We start from the raw sequence: 21,019 nt of genomic DNA, 5'->3' as shown, positions 1-21,019 counted from the left end.
GCGGGGCTTTGTTCGGCCGCGGCAGCGCGGCGCTGCCCGGGCCCCGCGCGGGCGGGCGGGGAAGGGAGAACCGCGTCGGCCCGCGGCGCTGGGCAGCGGGCGGCTCCGGCGCCGCAGAACGGGCGCAGAAGCGCTCTTTGCCGCGGAGGTCGTTAGTGCCGCGGCGCTTCGGCGCGGGTGTCACCTGCGCCTCCTGCCGCCGCCGCCGGCCGTGCGGCGGGCAGCCCTGGGGCCGGGCCGGCGGCGTAGCACGGGTGAAAAAACCCCGAGATCTCATTCTCCCCCCGCGTTTAGAAATGCAACTTCGATGTGGGGAGGCGGAGTGGGTGAGGGGAAGGGGAGAGGCTGATCTGTGCTACTTTTTTTTCTTTTTTTTTCCCTCTTCAGGGAGAGAGAGAGGAGGGGAAAACGTGATCCTGCCGGAGGAGGAGAGGGAGAGACTATGTGATACGCTGCCGGCGTGCAGCAGCACCGGCGCCGAGCAGGTGCGGCCGGGAGGGCCCCGCGGAGAGCCGCCGCCGCCGCCGCCCTGCCGGGTTAGCGCGGCCGGCTCGCGTCCCCGCTGCGGGCGGCGGAGGGGCGGCCGAACCCCCCCCACACCCCCGGTGGAGCCGCAGCCTGCCTGCCTGCCCTCCCCGCCCCGTGGCGGCGGGGGGTGCCGCCCGTGAGACGAGCGGGGCAGGTTTGCGGGCTCCCGGCTCCCCGGTGCGACCGCGCCAGGAGCCGTGAGAGGCTCCCGGGGCGGGTTGTGCCTCCTTCCTCTTGGAGGACGTGGGCAGAGCTGTGCTGCTCGCACTGTGATCCGCCAGCGGGCAGGAAACGTTCTGGAAAGCCTCTCCTTTTTTTTTTTTTTTTTTTTTTTTTTTTTAAACATCTGCTCCTCAGCCGTGGATTCAGCCGCATTGCTTCCTTTTGGAAACAGTCCTTCCCTCCGGTCCCCAGTCCCGCTTTGCTAGCTGCTCTAGAGCTGTGGCCCCCGCCCGTGACGCGTGGGCAGCGAATCTTCGCGACTGCTGGCTGCCACAGGAAAATTTAATATGTGAACGCGTCTGCAAGAGGCATCGCCAGGTCCCGTGGCTCAGGGAAATTTGGAAACCGCAGCTATACACTGGTGTGTTTCTACACTTTTAATAAAGTTGTGTCCTTTCTTTGTGTTCAGGATGCGTAAGGAATAAGTGGAACACGCCAAAATGAGCGTGACATCGTGGTTCTTGGTGAGCAGTACTGGCATTCGCCACCGGCTCCCTCGGGAGATGATATTTGTCGGCAGAGATGACTGCGAATTGATGCTCCAGGTAATACGATTGTTTTGTTAATTCTTCTGGAGATACAGTAGATGCAAATGTAATGCTGGGGATTAGTAAGATGTTACATGTTTTCTTCAAATGAAGTCTTTTAAAATGAACTTTTTTTGGTGCTGTCTGCTGTTCCTATGAAGACTTGAGACGTTTGTGAAAATGCAAGTGAGGTTTCTTTCAAACAGCTATGTCATCAGATGGATAGGAGCTGTGCTGCTGGGAGATAAATCAAATCAGATTAATGATCTTGAGTAAGCAAAGATGTACCATTCTGTCCTGATTTGTCAGTTACTATGTTACTGATTTTGCAGCTTTTTGTTTGCATACTGTTTGCTAGTATGTGTGATATGGAGGGGACTGGAAATAGGGGCTTTTTTTGTTAGTCTGTTTTTTTTTCTCTCCAACTCAAGTTTGATTTGGTTGTCAGTGCTTGTATCTCTCTCTCTCTCTCTCTCTCTCTCTCTCTCTCTCTCTCCTTTTTTTTTTTTTTTTTTTTAAGATGCTAGGAAATAGTAATGGTTGGTAGAGAAACTAGCTATTATAGTTGTGTCCTCTTGTTGCCAAAGTAATTGTTATTCATGCAAACCTGCAGCTTGTGTTAGTACGTTCAATACCAACATGTTTCTTTGCTGGGCTTAATCCAACTTGTCTAAAGTGTTGACTGTGGTCTGATAACTGACAGCATAAAGTAATGGACCTTGCTCCAAACAGACAAGGCTGGAATCTTGCAAAGAGCCTGTGACAGGAGCAGCTCAGCTCAGGAATTTGTAGAAGCTCAGAATCAAAATTAATATTTCTGCTAGACCCGTGCCATGAATGTCCATGTGGTTGTTGGTGGCAACATTAGAAAGCAACCTTGAGCCCAGGGGGACTCCCACTTAATTCCCACTGCTGACCTATGCGAAGGTATTTCCTAAATGCTTTTGCTAATCTTCTACCAGGCAGGCTGCGTTTATAATTGCTGCGGGGATTTTTGCATAGTGTGTGAGCAGGAGGTCTCCTCAGGGGGTAGAAGTTCTCATTGTATGAGGTGTACTTAGAAGGTAGTTGTTTGCTAAGGTATTTGCTAAGGTGTTGTCTGGCTGTAATAAAACTTAATAATCACAGAGGGAAAGTTTGTCGTGTTTGTACTGCTGTGCTAGTTGGCAGTTAATGAAATGGCTATGCTGCAGTGATGGGGTTTGAAGCATACTCCTGTTCAACAGTAAATCATTTGTTTAGGTTTGCCCATGAATCACACTGTCTTTTATTTCATGTTTCCACATGTCTGACTGGTAAGACACGCAGAGGCTATTAAAAATGTCCTAGTATTTTCTGTAAGTCTGTATTTGACTGCTCGAAAACCTGATTACCTTGTTCCCTCATGGCTAAAAGGGAGAAAATGTATACAGTGGCTTTAGTTTTTGAAAATGGACTGAATGTTAGGTTGTCTGTCTTAAGACCTTTTGAAGGTACTGGAATTTTCTTTATAGTCAGGGTTCATCATTCTGAATCACATGTCTCAAAATGGGCACTCCACAATAAAAGCACCTCAGTTTCCGTCATGCATAAAATGTGCTGCTAATTTCGGGGTTAACGAGATAGTGTGGACTGTGAACCACTCCATACTGCATGGAGTATTTCATGCTGCTTTGCAAGTCTGAGCTGGCTTACCAGTGTTGCATGTGGACTAGCAACCTTGTGTCACTGTAAATTTGTCATGCTCTTTTCACAAAGTAAGCAAAGTGGGATTCTGGAAGGAGCCAGCAGTATCTGAGAGGAATCAGTTGTGCTTGGGGGCTCGTAGGTGATAGGAAAGGTGGTTTTCATTATTTAGCCAGAATGAAGGCTCCACGTTGTCTGTAAAAGCCAGCTGCTTCTGTTCATGGGATGAATGACATATGACCCTTTATAAACATATTTTATTGTCTCCAGTAATAAAGCTGTTTCTAAGATCACATATCAGGTTTCATTTTGAACATCACAGTGCATTTTTTCCCCTGGCCTTTTGCTTATTAAGATGTTTTTCAGAGCTACCTTGGGCTCCAAATGACACAGTTTTATAGTAAGACTCAGAGCAGAAGAGACTGCTAGCACACACTTGATATCCTAGCGAAGTTGTGTGTGAGCAGATGGAGGGGATGATCTAAAAATAGACTTTTTTTCTACTCTGACTGTCCATGTCACAAAACTGTTGGGCAGACTGGCACAACCGTTTGTCTTGGGGAAAGCTTAAGAAGCAGAGAGGTTATCAGAGCAAATGGACAAAGCTCTTTGCAGTAACGTTCATATCTGACACGTTCCCATGTGGGGCTCCAGTGAGACTTCCCCAGAAGCTGCATAGTCACTGCACAGTTACTTTGCTTATACATTTCAAGATACTGGCATTTAATCCCTTCAAGTGTACAGTTGGGAACAGACTGGCATTGTCTGGGGAGGATTGGATTGGATCCATCTGGATTGGATGACCTGGTCGGTGTTTTTCATCCCAAAGATTATTGCCACTTAGTGATTTCATTGTGCTCTGGTTTGTGGTTCGCTTTTGAGACCTTGTGTATTAGACCATGCACAAACATATGACACAGAGATAACCCTTGTCCGGGAGAGCTTGCAGTCCAGCCTTTCTCATTTTACTATTTTAGGCATTTCTTGTTTTTTTGATATTTTCTCGGCGGTGTTGCCTCAAAGTATCAGATCCCTAAACAAAGAAAAATGATGGCTTTATCACTGAACAGTAAAGCTTCATTTCACTTGCATTTACTTGTTTCATACAGGTAGTAGATTTGCACTCTGATTAATAAAGCGAGGAAGAGATCCACAGTCTTCAAGCTTAATTTAAGTAGGTTTGATAGCAGAGGAGCATAATGTACCTTGAAATCTTCTATACCTACTAATAGGATTAGAAATATTTTAAATGTTTGTGCAGTATTGTAAATATTTCTTGTACCAGTAAATGTGAGATTTGTATTGAGTTTGAACATTAATGCAAGGGATAAAATACCATGTAAAGTAATCTGGCATGCACAGTGTTCTTAAGCCTAGTCAAGGGTTCAATTCTCTCATTTTCCTGAAGCACAATACTTGATTCCTATAATAGTTTCATAGGCTCTCTTAAGATTGGAGTCCAGACCTTGACTGACCTGTAAGAAATGCATGTTTTTCTATGAGTGTTGGTGGGAGTAGGGGAATAATTCTCTGAAAATGTTTACTTTAGGGAATGGTACTTAGGAGAAGTAAGAGCTTTTCATGACAAACTAGAACAAAGTAATTCCCTCCCCCCAACATTTTTCATGGGAAATGTAATTGCCAGTTTTATCAGCTTTGATCATTTGCTTAATGTGATGGGTATGTACTGGGGGGGGTGTAAACATTCCACAAACGGAAAATTTTTACTTAAATGTTAAAACTTTCCACCCACCCCTAAGCAAAACAACTTTTTATATTTTTAACAAATGTAAATATTTAACAGAAAAGTAAAGCAGTTTCATAACTTCCTTTTTTTGAGAAAACTTTTTAATAAAAAAATCTCAGAAAGTATATTCTTAAATAGTGCTGCCATGAATATTTGCTTCTTTTTAGAACAAAGGTTTGAGCCTGTTCTTGTAGACTGTGTGTGAGTGTGCAGCTGTGATTGTGCATTGCAGCTGGAGTTGGTGCAGGTGGCATGATGCTTTTTTGTCTTAGGTGGAGTTGGTGCAGGTGACCTCTGTCCTACATGTTGTTTAAGGCATCTTGGCACATCTTGTTACCATACTCGGTTTTCAAGTGTTTGTGACTTTGATAAACTTTGTAACTGCTGGAGTTGAGAGTTTATATTCTGGGAGTCTGTTTTAGGTAGTGTGCTTTGGAAGAGATCAACTCAATTCTGTAGTCTCCTCTGAAAACAAGTCCATGAAAAATGCTGTTTTCTTCATGTAAAGTATTTAGAAGTATGTTTAACCTGTTTTGAAAGAGCTGATCCTGTGGAGCCAGGGGCTTGACATTTTTCAAGAGGGAGTTTCTAGGTCAGGGATGTTGCTTTCTCCCATTCAGTGATCTAAATACGTTTGGCCAAGGTCCAAGCCTTTGAAAATAGTTGAAGCTTGCGTGTGGTCAGTAGGGACTTGTTATTTTAGGAAATGTCTCATTTGGAAGCAAGGTTGGTATGGGAAGAGGTTAGATGAGAAACAAAGAGGATAGGACTATCACAGGTTGAGGAAAGAAGAAGTAAATGCAGAGTCGCAAGAGAAAGGGCTTTTGATGTGAGAACAATTGTCGTAGATTAAATCAAGGTGCATCTCACCCAGTATCCTGACTCCAAGAGGAGTCAAAAGAAGCTGTCAAGTGGAGTGGGGGGAAGAGCTAAGAGTATAATGATACTTCCAGAATACTTGCTTAGCCTCCACTAGTTTGCACCTTGAGGAGCCGCAGGCCAGCTCTTTGCATTTAATTGTGAATTTTTGTTCTATGACAGCTGACCTGGAGGGGGAGATTAGGATGATTTGGCGGTGCAGGGAGGAGTTGCAAGAAGCTTATTGTGTATATAACATGAGAGGAGGAGCAAAGAGTGGGGAAGCAGCAGGGCTCAGAGAGGTGGAGGGTGAGGAATATAGGATAGAAACAGGTCAGTGTGGGGAGAGTGAGTGTTGCAGTATATGGCTGCTGAGCATCATCTCCCCTAGACACCAGCCTAGCTGGTTTAAGACTTACTTTTATTTTGGAGTCAGCAAATAGCTGTGAAAGCTACTAGCCAAGCATCTGTCACTGGTCCATGTGGGACATCGCATGTTGCTTACGGTATCAATTAGTCAGTTAAGCAGCAGGGGCTTGTGAGCTGAACAGTCAAGTCTGTCCTGCTGGTGAACTGAATAAATGGTAATTTGATATGTCTTGAATAGATGTTTTCCTCTTTTCTGCTTGCTTTGGTAAAAAGCTAGGAGACTGCATGAGTTCTAAGCATTAAAAGAGCATTTTTATGACTGCTAAGATAAATGTCTATAACTGCAAAGCAATTACGACATACCAGTGCAAAGATTACCTGTGTGCTTCTGCTTTCTACCCCTGCACACATAGACATGACATGCAATCTGTCACTGTGTCATTACCTGATTCCTCTTCCCCACAGGATCTGTGCCTTGTTTGGTACACAGGATGCATAGTGCGCTCTGCAAATAACACAGTGCGACTGTGAGCTGAGTGTGTATGCTATGACTGGTCAAATTAAGGTTTCATTGACCTGATGTGTCCTGCCTTCCCTATGCCTTGGTAACATGTCTTTCCTGGTCGACTTAGTACATGTATACCTGAGCAAATGTGAATAATTGTGATATAGCTTGTCTGCAGAATTATGCTCAGAGGAAGCAGATGGTGTGAAGTTGGTAGGTTGTGTTTTTCCTGATGCTTCTAGGTGAATTCACTGATATGCAGAAGTCTTAACCCTCCATCTATAAAATACTTCTGCTTTTGGATCCCTCAGCAGAAGTTATTGAGAACCTTCTCTTGCTTTGGTGCACTGACCTTCTTCCCTGTGGAAGTACAGGGGTGGAGTGGGAAGCTCCAGTTAGGACAGGGCTGTGCTCTTCTCTTGTTGTTTCGCTGCAGTTATCCAGAGGGTGTAAACTGGATCTAAGTCAGTCCATGGACATTAGGAGTTGCTCCCACCAAGACACTTATTCATTAGGTGTCACAAGGGAAATTAGTGTCTTGCAGGCACATAGGAATTGTTGTGCCTTGGAAAGTCTCTGCTTTTTGATGGATAATGTTTCCAGGTGCTTGGGCAGCAGCAGTGAGATGAGGGATACACATCCTGTACCTTCGAGCATAACGTTGCTTTTTTGGCTCTTGCATCTCTCATTGTTTTCTGTTAATGTGGAGTTGATGGGAGGATTAAGTTCTCTAAGGAAATGTGGCTTTTGGGAGGCTGGAGACGTGGCAGGGCCTGTGAAGACAGGATACACAAACCAGGGAGGAGAGTTGGTTGCTAGAGGTGGAGTAGGAGGAGGTCGTTAATGGCAGCACAGCCTGAAATAGGTGGACACTTGGGCACCTGAAGCTAAAGAAGAATTAAGCAGAGAAGGGAGCAAAGGTGTTAGTTCTCTCACACCAAAGAAATGCACTGCAGACAGGTGGTTCCTGGGGGATGAGAGGGCTGCACATACTTGGCGAGGAGCCTGCTGAGTGAGGGATCTTCGTTGCTGTGCTGAGTCGATGGGGAAAGAGGGGACCTTCTCCATGTCAGGGACCAAACTGTGCTCTGAAATCCTCATCCAGGCATTAGCACACAGCACAACTGCGCTGTAAAAAGTCAGGCTTCTCTCCCACCGCAGGTGATGCTTTTCCATGCCTCCTGTGTGAAGTGAAGTGAAAGCCAGCCCATCTGTGGACTGCATATTGCCTGTGTCCTGTGTTAGGGCCTGAACTTGCATCTCTCGATCGGTGCCTCATTTCAGGAAAGGGGAACCAGCAAGTAGAAGCAGCTTCTACCTCAAAATAATGGGTTAAATTGTGATGGGAACTATGCCAGCCTCCAAATCCCTTTGCCAAGCTGTGGGGATTACAGTTTCATTTTCCTGGGGGATTTCTTTCCTTTTGTTCGGTGCCTTATATTTTGCATGAATAGTCAGGCCCTGGTCTTGCAACAGATCCACTAAGTCCATGATCTTGACTGCAGCAAAGCTGAAGGCAAGCGGCTCTGAAGCTTGGAAGCTGTAATGTGGATTTGGCACCAAAATGAGAGTGGCTACACTTGCTGAAGAAACGTTTGTCTGCTTATGCAGAATCATTTAGAAACCTGCACATGCGTGTGGGAGCACTCAGCCTGCTTTTGTGGGGGTGTCTCCCTTGTAGTGGCCTGAGGCAGGATAGAGCAGTCACTGAAATTCTGGAAAAGTACTGAAGTGACCAATGTACAAAACTGTATGAAATGCATAGTGAAGGAAGGGGGAAACCTAGTGTTCACCTGTTGTTATGTGTTATCCAGGATTTTACTTCTGAGGAGCAAAAAACACGTTTCAAGACGGTATATAAGTGACTCTTTAAAATTCATTTTTATTTTTTAGATAGCTTTGCCTGTCTTCCTTCTAAAGTGGGACACTGGGAGAGGTTGGTATTTCCTTACTGGGACACTTGTGCAGAGTGCAGTGCTGTCAGAGATGTAACCTGTTCACTATGGAAAGTATTTGAGCAAATGTTTATTACGTGTTGCTACCAGAGCACTGCAGTTATCTAGTGCCAGACACGCACAACAGACTGCAGTTAGGAATAGGGAAACTGCTCTCGCTTGTATGTTTTATCTCCAGTACCACGATGCCTCGCAGCACTGGCAGGGCCGAGGTCCAGATTTCTCAACTCTGAGCAGTCAGTTTTTGCCTGTGGGAACTCAGCTGGGGAAAAAAGGAGAATCTGTATCTGTGTAGACAGCTGAGCTGCATCTGCTCCCTGACCCTTGGACATATGTAGACTGCTTTGCTGTGTTTCTCCTCCTGCCTTTCCAAGCAGGGTTTTGCTTGGTATCTCTGCAGCTTGTGTCGTCTTCCTCAGTATTGAGTTCTATATGACAGACCCTTCCCCAAACACAAAGCTGCAGAGTGTCTTCTCTTTGCAGCATGCATAGTCGGTGTGGTATTTTCTTCCATGGAGACTCCTGCATACTTCTAGAGCTGCTTTGCTGTTCCTATGCTAAGCAGCGGGCTTGCATTGATCTGATGATGCCTGCACTTTGGACAATCACAAGCGTGCTGCCTGGTTGCGTGTCTGATTGTAGACTGATGCAAAATGTTGATAGGTATAGGATTTTATCCATGGAGTAAAATTCCTATCTGAGATTTGGAGATACTTCCTGTTTAATCTTGGAGGAAAGGGTAGTTTTAAAATACCTCTCTCTAGCATGTGTGTTTTGTCTAATAGGTATTTAAAACGTAAATGATAGTACGATGGCGAAGCAGGACAGCCTTATGTTAGGAAGCGATTTGTATGTCTGGAAATGCAAGCCCTGGGTGAGTTTAGTATAGTGTGAAATCACTGTTCACATTTTTCATTCAGAAAAGGGTAAGTGTTATTATTCAGAAAAGCACGTGTTGTGTTTTCCTGAGGCGATGTTTCCATTCAATAACAGGTCCAGTGTTGGGAGATGGTGAGAAGGCTGTTTTCTTCATTCCTTATCACTCTCTCAGTGTGTAGCCTTAATTTTTACCTGCAAATCACTTGTGTTTAGGAGATCTCCTTTCCTGCCTCCTTTTCCTGCCCTTAGTTTCCTCTGAGGTGCTGCAACTTTGGTTTTGTTTCATTGCAAGTGGAATCCAAGTGATTCTTACAGGAGTCAAGAACTGTTTCCCAGAAAAACAGACTAGGTGCTAGGGCATACCAGTTTTTTCTTATTTTTAACTTTTGGGTGTAGGCATTTCTGGTTTTTTAAACACTTGATTGTCACTGGAAATTCACATAGTGGTTTTCCACTTGAACAGTACGTTCCCCCCCCCCCATCCTTCCAAATGTATTGTTTTTTTTTATTTTTTAATTGTGGAAGTTGTGATCGAGTATGATCAAGGCTCAGTATTCAGTGCAAATGCATATTTGAACTGGGGAGTCCTCTTATGTTTGTGATTCGGTCAGCTTTATAGCAGCTTTTCATTTTATAGCTGCGTAAAAGCTTTTCCAGTGGAGCTGCAGACCGTTGGGAAGTTCATGCCGGTAGACTGCTCTATGGTATGCTTGGACTTAGGTGTCTTAAATCGCCTTCTGTCATCCTAGGTTCATGGATTAGAAGCCACTGAACTGCTGGTCTGAGGTGACTTAGCAGGGCTGTTTTTGTGCTCTCACTGGTTGGCGGTCTGGAAACTGGTGAGCCTTTTGTTTGGAAGTGGGATTGAGGCGTTCTGCTCCTCTCCAAGAACAAAAGAATGATCAGCCTTGAGGTTGCCGCTGTCAGTGTGAGAAAGAGCAGCTGATGGTAAATGTAAGTCACGCTGAAATAAACCACACGTTCATTCTCAAATAAGAATGGCCTTTGGCAGATCTGCATTGAAATAAGTAAGGTGCAATTTTAGTTATTTTAAATTTGGTTTCCTTGGAGACAAGCCCTTAGGAGTTCTTGTTGCCAGTTCTTGTGAAGTTTGCTGTTTTAACATAAACAAAACTGAGAAAAATCTTCTCTTCTGCACAAAAGTCTGAAATTTCACTACTCTATGTAACAGTTTGCCATGTTCATTAAAGAGATACTGAGCAGTATTTCAAGACTGTGGGTCAGATTCTGCTTACCATTTTGACTTGTTTTGCAAAGTGCAGTCTGAATACAGATGAAACTTTGCTGGAAGCTGGGAAATCATGGCATAGATTTATTCCTTTGACCTATTCCTGTTTTTATGTAGAGGAACGTCAAGGCATTGGAATTCTCCTCTGCTTCCCTGTGGTGGTCCTTGTCTGGTTTAGGAGTCCTGAGTGGATCTACTCAGCTGTTGTAAAATACAGTAGTTTAAAGGCTGTGCTTATCAAGGTCAGATTCAGGGCATATTGAAGTTCTGGGAGACAGCTGATTTCCTGAGGAAATCTAAGTGAGCTGTTGCTTGGTACAAGATTGAATCTACCTTCATTTTTGCTCTAGGCTCACTTTTTTGGGTAAAAGACTTTGTCATTGGAAGGGGGCTAAAGGGATAGATAGGTATTTAAATTCTATTAATCTTTAATTTATTTGTGGTATGCCATAAAAACACTAAAGTAAACAAGAGTTGCTCAATGGTTTTTGAACTGTCTCTTGGCATCTCTTTTGTCTTTCTTGTTTCTCACTTTGGGGCCAGTGGCCATGCATCTGGAACACACAGCTGGGCTGTCTTTTGGAGCTGAGAAACCGTGGGTGAGGTGGTAACACTTCCCGCCCTGGCAAATGGAAGGGGAGAAGCAGGTGGGTGTGTGTGCTGGTGGGGGAGGCCTGCAGCGATACTCTTCAGTTCAGACCCCATTTGCCTCTGCTGTTCTCCATTTTCGTATCTCCCCATGTCTCCTATTGCAAAATACTTGCCCTCCGGAATTAACACCTGTGAAATGTCATCGTATAAAAGCCCGTTACTGGTGAAAGTGTGGATTCCCATGCGTGCCGAGCATGGGGACAGTCTTCCTGCTCTGATTTGTGAGTCTGGGGCAGTGAGCCTTCGCAGGAGCCCCAGCCCGGGCACAGTGCCCATGTGGCCTGACGGTTGTAGGAACAGATGCAGTGGACAGGGAGGCGAAGGAGCCCTGCTCACATCTGTCCCCGCAGGGTTTAAGGAACTGTGTGGAAAGTTGAGTACCCTCTAGCCCATAAAGCGTCAGCTCTAGAGATGTGCAAGGCTGTGGCCAGGTGTGGTCCCATCTGGAAGGTACTGGGCAATATCCACAGACCCTCCTGAGGTAAGGATGGGAACTGGTTGCCATGTGTACCTGACACAGCTATTTGGGCACTTACACAGTAGACTGACAAGATACATCTAATGGTTGGTAATGGAGAGAAGCAGCGGCTTTTGTGCTGCAGATGTGTGAGATGTGGGCCTGCCTGTTTGGAGTAGGAGGTTACAGTAAGCATGGGAGCCACGTGAGGTGCATGAGGTCCGTGTGCATGTCCCTCGTTGGAGGCCCTTGCTGTGCATTGCTTCTTGCATTTAGGGCTCAGTATAACAGGAGATGTGAGTGGGATATCCCCAAATGCATCATTTTCATTTGTTCCACCAGTTGTCAGTCTATCTGTCTTTTTTTGGGGGTGGGGATGGGGGCATAATTCTTGTTCTGACAGCACCATTTGGGCACCAAAGCCTTTAGCTCTGCCTTCTTTTTCAGCTAAGATTTGTGTGAACTGTTACTGTTTTGTAAATTCAGCAGTGTATAGATAACTGTCTTACTGATGCAGCTGGACCTGCTCTCTCCTCCTGCCTCCGCTCATGGTGATGCGTCCTAGATGACATAGGAATGCCGCAAGGTGGAAGGGCAGCCTTCTGGCCGAGTACATGCTTGCTTCATATTGATACTTTGGGGTTCTTCTGGAGGATAGATCTCCGGGGTTGAAATGTGCTCTGCAAGGAGAGGAGCTGACGATGTTTTATCAGCTGTTGGGATATTGTCAATGTGCTTGACATCAGCAGAGGAAGAAGAAATTCCTGCAAATAGTAACAGTTTGTCGGGAAAGAGCCTGTGTGTCTTCATCAAGGAATTCCCCTGAAACAATCTTTGCCCCTGCTCATGACAAAGTAGGTAACAGCTTGCTGAGAGTGCTGCTGTGAAAATCAGTGTGTTCATACTTTGGAAAGGGAGCAGTTACTTCTCTTTTTCCGCAAGAACTGGTTGGTTGATGCCCAGGAAGAGGAGAGGGAATTTGCTGGCTTGGAGTGTGGCTTGTCTTCCTACTTCGGTAGCTTTTTTTCCTTTCAGCTGATCTGAGATAGCAGGGAGGTTTTTGCAATGTGTACGTGTGTTGATTGGATTTACTTGGATTAACTAGTTCCAGTCACTGGTTGCAGTTAGTTCCAGTCACTGGTTGCAGTCAGCTCCAACAAGAGTCAAGTTACCAGAGGAAAAGGGAAATAAGTCTAAATAAAGAAGATTTGATGTTGTTACAGCTATAACACTTATGCCGTATTTCAAGACTATTGAGAGATTTTGTTTTAACACTCCCTGCAGAAAGCAGTCCAGCAGTGTGCCACTTGTCACCCTCTGCTTTGAGGGAAAGGTGTATGATATGTGTGGGTTGCGACAAAATCAGAGGGACCAAATCACTGGCCAGTTGTGATCTCGAAGATTATTTTGAATTTGAGTTTTTTGTAGAGTAGCTTGCTTTCTTCTCTCAAGTTTAGTGACCTTCCTCCATCTTGGAAAACATCCTAGAACTTAAATCAACTCCAGCACATAGTCTTGGAAACAATATACATCGTTGTGAATAAGTGTGGTTTGTAACTTAAGGAAACAATTTTCTCTTTCTCTTTGAAAAATAGGAAGAAATCATTCCAAATAGGAATGTCCCCAGTGTTGAGGCCACCACCTTCAGCTGGAGAAAGATGGAGCTCTTCCAGTTTGTGCTGGCTGAGAACCTGCCCCCCAGGCTTTCAGTGTGACTGGTTTTGTTTTCAGTGTGTATTGATACACTATATTGAAATCCTGGCATAGTCTTGACAGCTTTCAGTGATTTTTCACATGAATAGCATATTGTCTTCAATGGACTGTTTAGAACAACCATGGAAGCATTTGCTGTTTATCCTTTGGTTATTTATAGTAGTAATAATGTCTAGTCCTTCATGTTTTTTCTCTCTCTTCTCATCCCCCCTGTATCAAGTTAGTTTAATGTCTAAATGTTGCTTTGATTAGATCGTCTCTTATGCCTGACTGGTCTCACACTTACTGTGCTTTTATTCCCAGTCCCGCAGTGTTGATAAACAGCATGCTGTAATCAACTACGACAAGGAGAAAGATGAGCACTGGGTGAAGGATCTTGGGAGCTTAAATGGCGTAAGTAGCAAACCTGGCTGATGGAGGTCCACACACAGCATGCTGAGTCTGCAAGCACTTGTGCATATACTTAACACTACCATTAGACTCTTTGCGGGTCACTTCAGCTATTGGCTAAGCATACATAATTATTTGCACTGCCTGAGATAGAGGTCATGCAGTATCTCATTTTAGAACAGGAAAGCTTTCGTAAAGGAAGATTGTGTTCTGCTCCCCTTCCTGCTGATGTCCTTATGGACCCTTTCAGAGTTCACAAAATCAAAGAGCATTTTTCGAAAAGAGAGGAGGAAATAAATTCAAACTCATTTTGGGACTGTTAACATTAAACTGATGAAAAGTCTTGAGCAGCTGTTCAGCGTGAGCAGGATGACCTTTTGGCAACTCAGTTGTCAGAGGGTGGAGTGATTTATGGGATAGTGAGCCACATAACTTCTTTGGCAGAAACAATTCAATACCACCTTGTTTGATAATAAAAATTGTTATTTCGTCTGCCTTAAGTTTGATTCCTCATTAAGACCAACCGAGAGATAATGTAAGCCCAGAACAGGGAGCTGCGACAGCCTGAATCTTAATCCTTGCTCTGATTCATGCAGTAGTCTTAGGCAACTCGGTGAGAACTTGGATGCCCACGTGAGTTCTGCAATTTTTGAATACGTCATGATAGCTAAAACTGGCCTGATCTTACAACATGCCTTTTCTTGCTGCTTCTTCATACCAGTGGGGCTATACCCCTTCTGGAGCAAGGGTAAGCTGCATTCACATAATTATGTTCACTATAGAAGTAATATGACCATTGTTTTGGGCTTAAAAACAGAAGCCTGCCACCATCCCAACCACAGAAACACTGAGTTAACCCAGAAACTGTTGTATAAACTGTGGATAAAGCTGACCTGTCTGCCACTGCTGGCATCTGAAAACAGCAAGAATGAGCATTAATCCTTCTTGACCTAATAGCTGAAGGCAGAGCCTTCTGAGATCGTAAGCATTTCTGATAATGGATCTGGGCTCTAGCTGAATCTTTGGTTCAGAGCCTATGATAGAATTAGCTCATGGGGGCAAAATAACAGCTTAAAATTCTGCTTGCAGAAAGAGAAGGCTCATATCAGTATTTTTCATTCTTCAGAGGCCAATGAATGTAAATTTACAACATTTAATAATAGAATTGTGCTCTGAGGAGCAGTGAATTAAGAAGAAATTACAATAGTGCCCATCTTCTAGAGTTGGTCAAACAAACTGTTGTTGGAGAAGGCTGTTGTAACCTAACTGAATGCGTTTTGTGTTAAAGAAACACGTGCCCTTATTTGAAAACTTTCAAAAATAGGAAGTCTGTCTTTTAACTATGTTCACTGCTTTTATTCTGAAATTACAGAATAACTGGTGAACAAGCCTATAAATTGCCAGGAAGCTAAGGGCCATTGTCTGCTGAGGTGATAGTTTTGCATTCTAGTATTTATTTTTTCCTGCTGTTAATACTTGGTCTTACCATGCATGTTTGACTTCATGGGGGGAGAAGGGAGAGAAAACTGTGCTGCTGCAGTGATGAAAGTGTGGTAACACATTTTTCTAGCATAACTTTGGTTCTTCAGAGCTGTACTGGATGGTGTTGAGGCCACAAAAACCCGGCTGAAGGTTCCCAGTCTGTAAGGCTATGTGAAATCTATCTATCAGTACAGGATAAGTCCTCGTGCAACTACCCTCCTCTCGCCCAGGGTGCAGCGAGGTGCCTAGTCCCCATCAGCATCCTGACACTTCTTTGCATGAGTTCACAATTAATTTTTATTTGGCCTGGCTTATTACAGAAGCGAACAAGATTATTTGCAAAAGACATTCACAAGTGCTTAATTTGTTCCTCTGTTGTTCTGTAAGAATTGCTCCTTATAGGCTCCCCTCAGAATACAGGTGTTTTGAGATATCTTTGCTTTGTTTGCTGCTCTGAGGTACCCTTATAAGGGTAATTCAATTTCTTGGGGCCTCAATTACCTGTCTGGGACGTAGGAGAAATGAGTATGGGAACCTTTTGAGTGACAGGCCTATTGTTTACTTTTAATCTGGTACTGATATGTGGTGTCTTGAAAAATGTGGCCTCAGACATTATGGTGATGCCACTGCAAATACTTGTTTTTCCTGTGCATTTGCATTTCCCCCTTCCTTCATGGAAGGCCTTGCTTGTTCAGGCCTTGGAGGCTGACGCTAGTCTTGTTTGACGCGTGGTGGAATGCTGATTCCCAGTGCAAGTTCAGTGATGATCAGTAATAGGATTATAAGTTACTTTAGTTTTTACTGCAACATATGCTGTTCTTGGTGTTGGTGAAGGGAGGAGGAGAATCAGGAGCACGTGAAGTTCCTAACTTCAGACGCCTCATTTACTTGTTTAGGTCAGGAACTAAAATTTGCGGTTGGTGGAAAGATGAACCTCCCTTGAGGACCCTTCAGAGCAGCTTGCTTGTGGTGTTGTTTGCAGGAGGGCATTCGTGCCTTCCAGGGGGGTTATGCAGACGTGATCCTCTGAGATATGTCGCTTTGATGCACTCTGTCAAAACTATTTCCATGCTTCTTCCTTCCAGACATTTGTGAATGACGTGAGGATTCCTGACCAGAAGTACATCACCCTAAAACTGAACGATGTCATTCGCTTCGGCTACGATATCCTTCTTGTTTGAGAATGCAACGAGACGCAATCTTTGTTTCGGTTCTGTGCTATGCATGGAGAGTTAATAGTACTAATTGTAGCTAATGACTAAGGATGTTTATTTTGCCTCCTGGAATCTTTGGATGGCTCATCAGCTTTTGTGTCTCCACCATGGACCTGGTTCAGAGCACATTAATCATGATGCCTTCTGACTTTATTGGGCTTTGAATCAGGCCCTACACTGGCAATAGTGACTGTGGAGGTGTTGTTTCAGTGTCTTTCAGTCTCTTCCTCTCTCAGGAAGGTTTTTTTTTCTTTTTTTTTTAAACTGAGATTCCTGAGTGGCAACGTGTGTTGTCCTCCTCTGTAACACTAACATCTTCGTATTTTTAATCATCTGACTTTATTTTTCTCATCACTTCACCCAAATGCTGACTTGCAGATGATTTTAGCACATAGTTCTTCATCATTAAACACTTTGCTCTGGGGCTAGCAGTCAGACCCTTGGGCTTTTTATTGATTAAAGTCGAACTTTGCAAATTGCTTCTGCCACAAAATGTAAATCTCTTGTTAGCAGTAGCAAATTTCACCTCTGTTGGGAGGAGGCCAAGCTACTGTTACTGCTTTAGTTAAAAAAAAAAAAAAAAAGTACAAATATTGCTAGAGTCTGCTAAAATACCTTTACCTTCATCCCTTTTCTTTTTATCCCCATGTATCTATATGAGTGGCTATAAGCATGTATGTTGAAATACCTCCTGAGCCTATTGTATCAACAGTGGTAAGTAGAGCTGCCTTTTCTCAGTGTCATCGTTTTCAGAATAACAGTTTCAGTTGCCTCTAACTGCCAAACATTACCCATTTAGGGTGAATTTAGAACTAGTGTCTGCTCTAGATTTCTTCCTTTCTTTTGTGGGAAACTTCCCTTAAAACAGTCCAGACGTTTGTGAGAATAGAGGCATGAAGTAAGTTTCCCTGTGAGAGGGGAGAGGGGGAGATCTGTCATTGCTTGGAAAACTCCTGTGTATCCTTGACCTCAAGGCCACATTCTTGTGCCTTTTGTTGTCTCCATAATAATCCATGTGTGCTTGGCCATGCTGTAACCCTTGAAATACTCCCAAGCTTGCTGGAAATGTAAGAGAGCTGAACGAGTGAAGAGAGCGAATTTGCTGAACCTTCATGCTCTTGCAGGATTCTGGTACCTCGGGTCTGAGATGCTGGTGTACTAAGTGCTAGAGCGCTCACTGTTGAAAACAGGGATGCTTCTACTGATCTGTGTGTAATTTGGAGACTGCAGGAAAAGAGGCTTTTCCAGGCCTTATGTAAAATTACATTTTTGGTCTTGGTATCTCTGTCTCTCTTCTTCCTGTTTTATAGGTAACAGATCTTATCTTCACAATGGTATTGGGTTTTTTTTGTTTGTTTGTTTTAAAAAGAGAGGGAGCTGCTAAATCATTTTTTAAAGAAAAAGAAGCAGAAAAAAGAGAAGTTTGACACCAAAACTAGGTTTGAATAGTGTACAGCTGATGAAGATTCAGGCATACATGGTAGAAGAATGCTCAGTAGCCCCTTATTGGGTAGTGACCATTTAAATGTGCACAAGTTTTGTCATTTGGGGCCATGTTATTAAAGATGTTGTCTCAGTGCATACATGCAGTGAAGCATGCTGAAGTCGCATAGGAACCTGAGTTCTAGCTTTTCTTGACTTTGCAGGTTTGCAAATGTTCTAATATAGCTGGTTGTGTGCTTTCTAGTCTCTTCATAGGTAGGGAGACTTACAGAGATTTACTGTAAACTCTAGTTTAGCTAAGGCATAAGCCAGTGGCTAGAGCTTGGGTAGATTTTAATGGCTGTGATACAGGTTTAAACTTTTTATAGAAAACAATTCTGAGCATTAGGCAGCTGAATAAAGTGCCTAGTCCTGCAGCCCTTACATGGACATTCTTGTGAAATGAATGATTGCATTTATGAATTGGAGAATTTATTGCCCTCAACAGGAAGACTTACGAGAATGAGAATTTAGGCTTGGATCTTTATGAGAATAAAGATAAAATCTCTTCCCCTTCTTTGCTTTGTGCGATGCTTTCTGGAAGTGCTTTCTGTGCCCACCTTGTCCAGCTCTGTGTGGATGGCAGCATCTCCTGTGGTCTCAGAGTCGGCTGTGCTCTATTGAGTATGCTTCTTTTCCATTTACAGTTTCACTTGCAAACCGTGTCAAGTTTTCTTGCGATGCCAGTGTTGCTTGGTTTATTTTTAGTTTAAGATTTTCCATGTTTCTTTTTTCCCCTCTTTGCTCTGTGTGGTCCTGGTTGGGTTGTTTATGATGATGTTGCTACATGCTTTCCTTATTTTTGCACAGCTGTCTAGGCTCAAACATACTGAATGCCTCTTTCTAAGAGGTCACAGCAGCTAATTTACTTTTCACCTAGGAAGTTGCAGTGACTGAAAGGCCTTGTCAGGGCAAAAGAGCATTGCAGTCCTGAGAGTCTGTGCAGGGAGCTGTACTCTTCTGTTCCCTTGTCCTGAGCATGCGAGAATGATCTTGGCCAGGATACTGTGAGAATGGAGCAGTCTGCCAGGAGCTGACAACAGGGTGGGGAGGAGCAGGGAGCAAGTTGGGTCATGGCTCAGGTCTCTCCCACATCTCGTACCGAAGCCTCCCGAGAGTCTCCTCTGCCCTGCTCTTCATTCAGTGCTGAGTCTGGCCAGCAGACGTGATTGCACACTGTGCCGCAAAATGTGCTCAGCGTGGACCAAAATGGTGTGCAATGGAGATGATTTTTAGTACTTCGTTTATTTTAAGCTTGTCTAGTTTTATGATCTGGTTTTATTTTAGTGAAAGAGGGGTAGATTTCAGTGTACATCTCGTTACTTTGCTCTTTCCTTAACAAATTCTGTACATTCAAACATGTATGTCCTGGAGCAAATTCAACACAAGGTCCCAGAAGAAGCATTAAAGGTAAGAGGGTACAGATGCAAGTTGTTGTTCTTTGTGTAGAAATGGTAGTGTCTACAGAATGCTGCACAATTTAAAGGTGCTGTTTTACAGCATTACAGTTTTTTTTTTCTTTAAGTGCTACAGTCATGACCATGTAGCTTGAAATATTTAAGTGCTCTTGATAGCAGCAAAAAGATCCACAATATTAGGCTCTCTTTAGATTGATACTTAGCAAAACTTTCCTTTAACAAAAGCTCCTTTGAGAGAGAGATGTTTCCCAGTTATCTCTGCTATGATCTCGTATTCCTGTGCTAATGTCTAGATGAAGTTATTTATGATTTCATGGCTGCCAGCAAAGGTTACCAGAGCTGTAGTGTATAAAAGCACAGTCAACATGTTAACTTTTCGTAAGAGCATATCAAAACTTATTTTTCTCCCAGAGGTGAAGCATGGATGCCTTTCTCTGAGTGTGGTAACTTAGGCCGGCTCCAACACGTTTCTTCCAGCCAGCTAAAGTTTACTTAATTTTCCAGTCTCATTTTTGTCTTCAATCTCCCCATTTTTTCTTTGCTTTTCACTCTTATCAGTGAGGTATTTTTTAAACACAGAGTTCAGGGTCAGGTACAAAATACTCCAGCATCCTCTTATCTTAAGGCAGAAGAGGAACACCCTTCGTGCAGGAAAGCTGTCCTTGTACAGCTGAGGGATTAGGCTATCAGTGCCAGACATCACTTGTTGGCCAGCACATACTGTCGTCTTTGCCCTGGTTCCACTTTTAGGACTTTGAGAGGGTCAGAAATTTAATAGATAGGATTGGATAAACGATGTGTTGAATTTACTGAGGGGTAATCTTGACAAGTACACCCTTTCATTAACTTACTTGTAATAAATCTACTTTTAATGAAATTATTTACTGTACTCAAAGATAATATGAAACCTTTTTTAAAGCAGAATAGTGTTCCTAGCTGGAGAGAGTTTGTAGAGAAGTAATTAAAATATGTCTTAATTGCCTTTACTGAGAAATTGAGATAACGCAGATGAGTGCCCTGAAAGAATTTATAAAGTTGCCTTAAGAACAAAGGGGATTTCAGGATTTGAATCTGGAATGGAAAACAAAAGTTCTGATTGTTCTCAGTTTACTCTTTAAAGGGTTCTCTAATTGGCTGTTTGGCATTGTGAATTAGCTCTGCAATTCTCACGGACTAGAGCTGTCACTTAGTATTTTCCAAATGAGGTATTTGAAAGCCTTTCGGCTGGCATTTCTGCCATTCTCTACCCTCTACTCAGATGTATTTTCTTTCTGTTACAGAACATTGCCACATCATTTGCTTTTTTGTATGACTCTTTCAGTGTGTGGGGTGGGAGTACGAGGTTCTTAGGGATGTATATATAGGCATATATAGGACAGGGGCACCCTGTGAGCTGTTGGTTATATCTCTGCAGCATGAGAAGTATACCAGCCAACTTCAGATGAACTTCAAAGGCACAGCAATGAAGAGGGTGGAGCAGTCCATGGAGCATGGTGTCTACACTGAGTCCTCGCAAGCAAAGCTGGAGAAAGAGAGGAAAGCAATTACAGGTACTTACTCTGGAACCAGTTAATCAAGCTTCAGGACAGCTGCATACTGCTCAATCCCTGTGTCAGGTCAGAACAGTAGTGCAGGATCATAGTTTACTTCTAGGAGTAGTTAGAGAAGTGTCTTTCTGAAGTTCTGACTTTGGTACTTCAGACTGTCA

General features: G+C 43.7%; 1 protein-coding gene across 9 annotated transcripts in view; it reads left to right on the top strand.

Annotated features, from left to right (window-relative positions):
- The first annotated feature begins 390 nt into the window (after positions 1-390).
- The window catches only part of CEP170B (centrosomal protein 170B), a 57,292-nt gene continuing 36,663 nt past the window's right edge, over positions 391-21,019 (top strand). For 8 of the 9 annotated variants that reach the window (XM_085310117.1, XM_085310118.1, XM_085310112.1 and 5 more), the window contains exons 1-6: positions 391-485; positions 1,160-1,295; positions 13,629-13,718; positions 16,283-16,363; positions 19,247-19,303; positions 20,726-20,861. In XM_085310117.1, coding sequence (XP_085166243.1) covers positions 1,191-1,295; positions 13,629-13,718; positions 16,283-16,363; positions 19,247-19,303; positions 20,726-20,861 — 469 coding nt within the window. In that variant the 5' untranslated portion in view covers positions 391-485; positions 1,160-1,190. Of the gene's footprint in view, positions 486-910; positions 1,069-1,159; positions 1,296-13,628; positions 13,719-16,282; positions 16,364-19,246; positions 19,304-20,725; positions 20,862-21,019 lie in introns of those variants that run through there. The other variant, XM_085310110.1, reaches the window with a different exon arrangement.

Source organism: Rhea americana, unplaced genomic scaffold (assembly GCF_003343005.1).
Source record: "Rhea americana isolate MKP2758 unplaced genomic scaffold, rheAme1 scaffold_310, whole genome shotgun sequence".
In the NCBI taxonomy this organism is placed as follows: Eukaryota; Metazoa; Chordata; class Aves; order Rheiformes; family Rheidae; genus Rhea; species Rhea americana.
The sequence above is the reverse complement of the archived record's forward strand: the minus strand, read 5'-3'. Positions and strand labels throughout refer to the sequence as shown.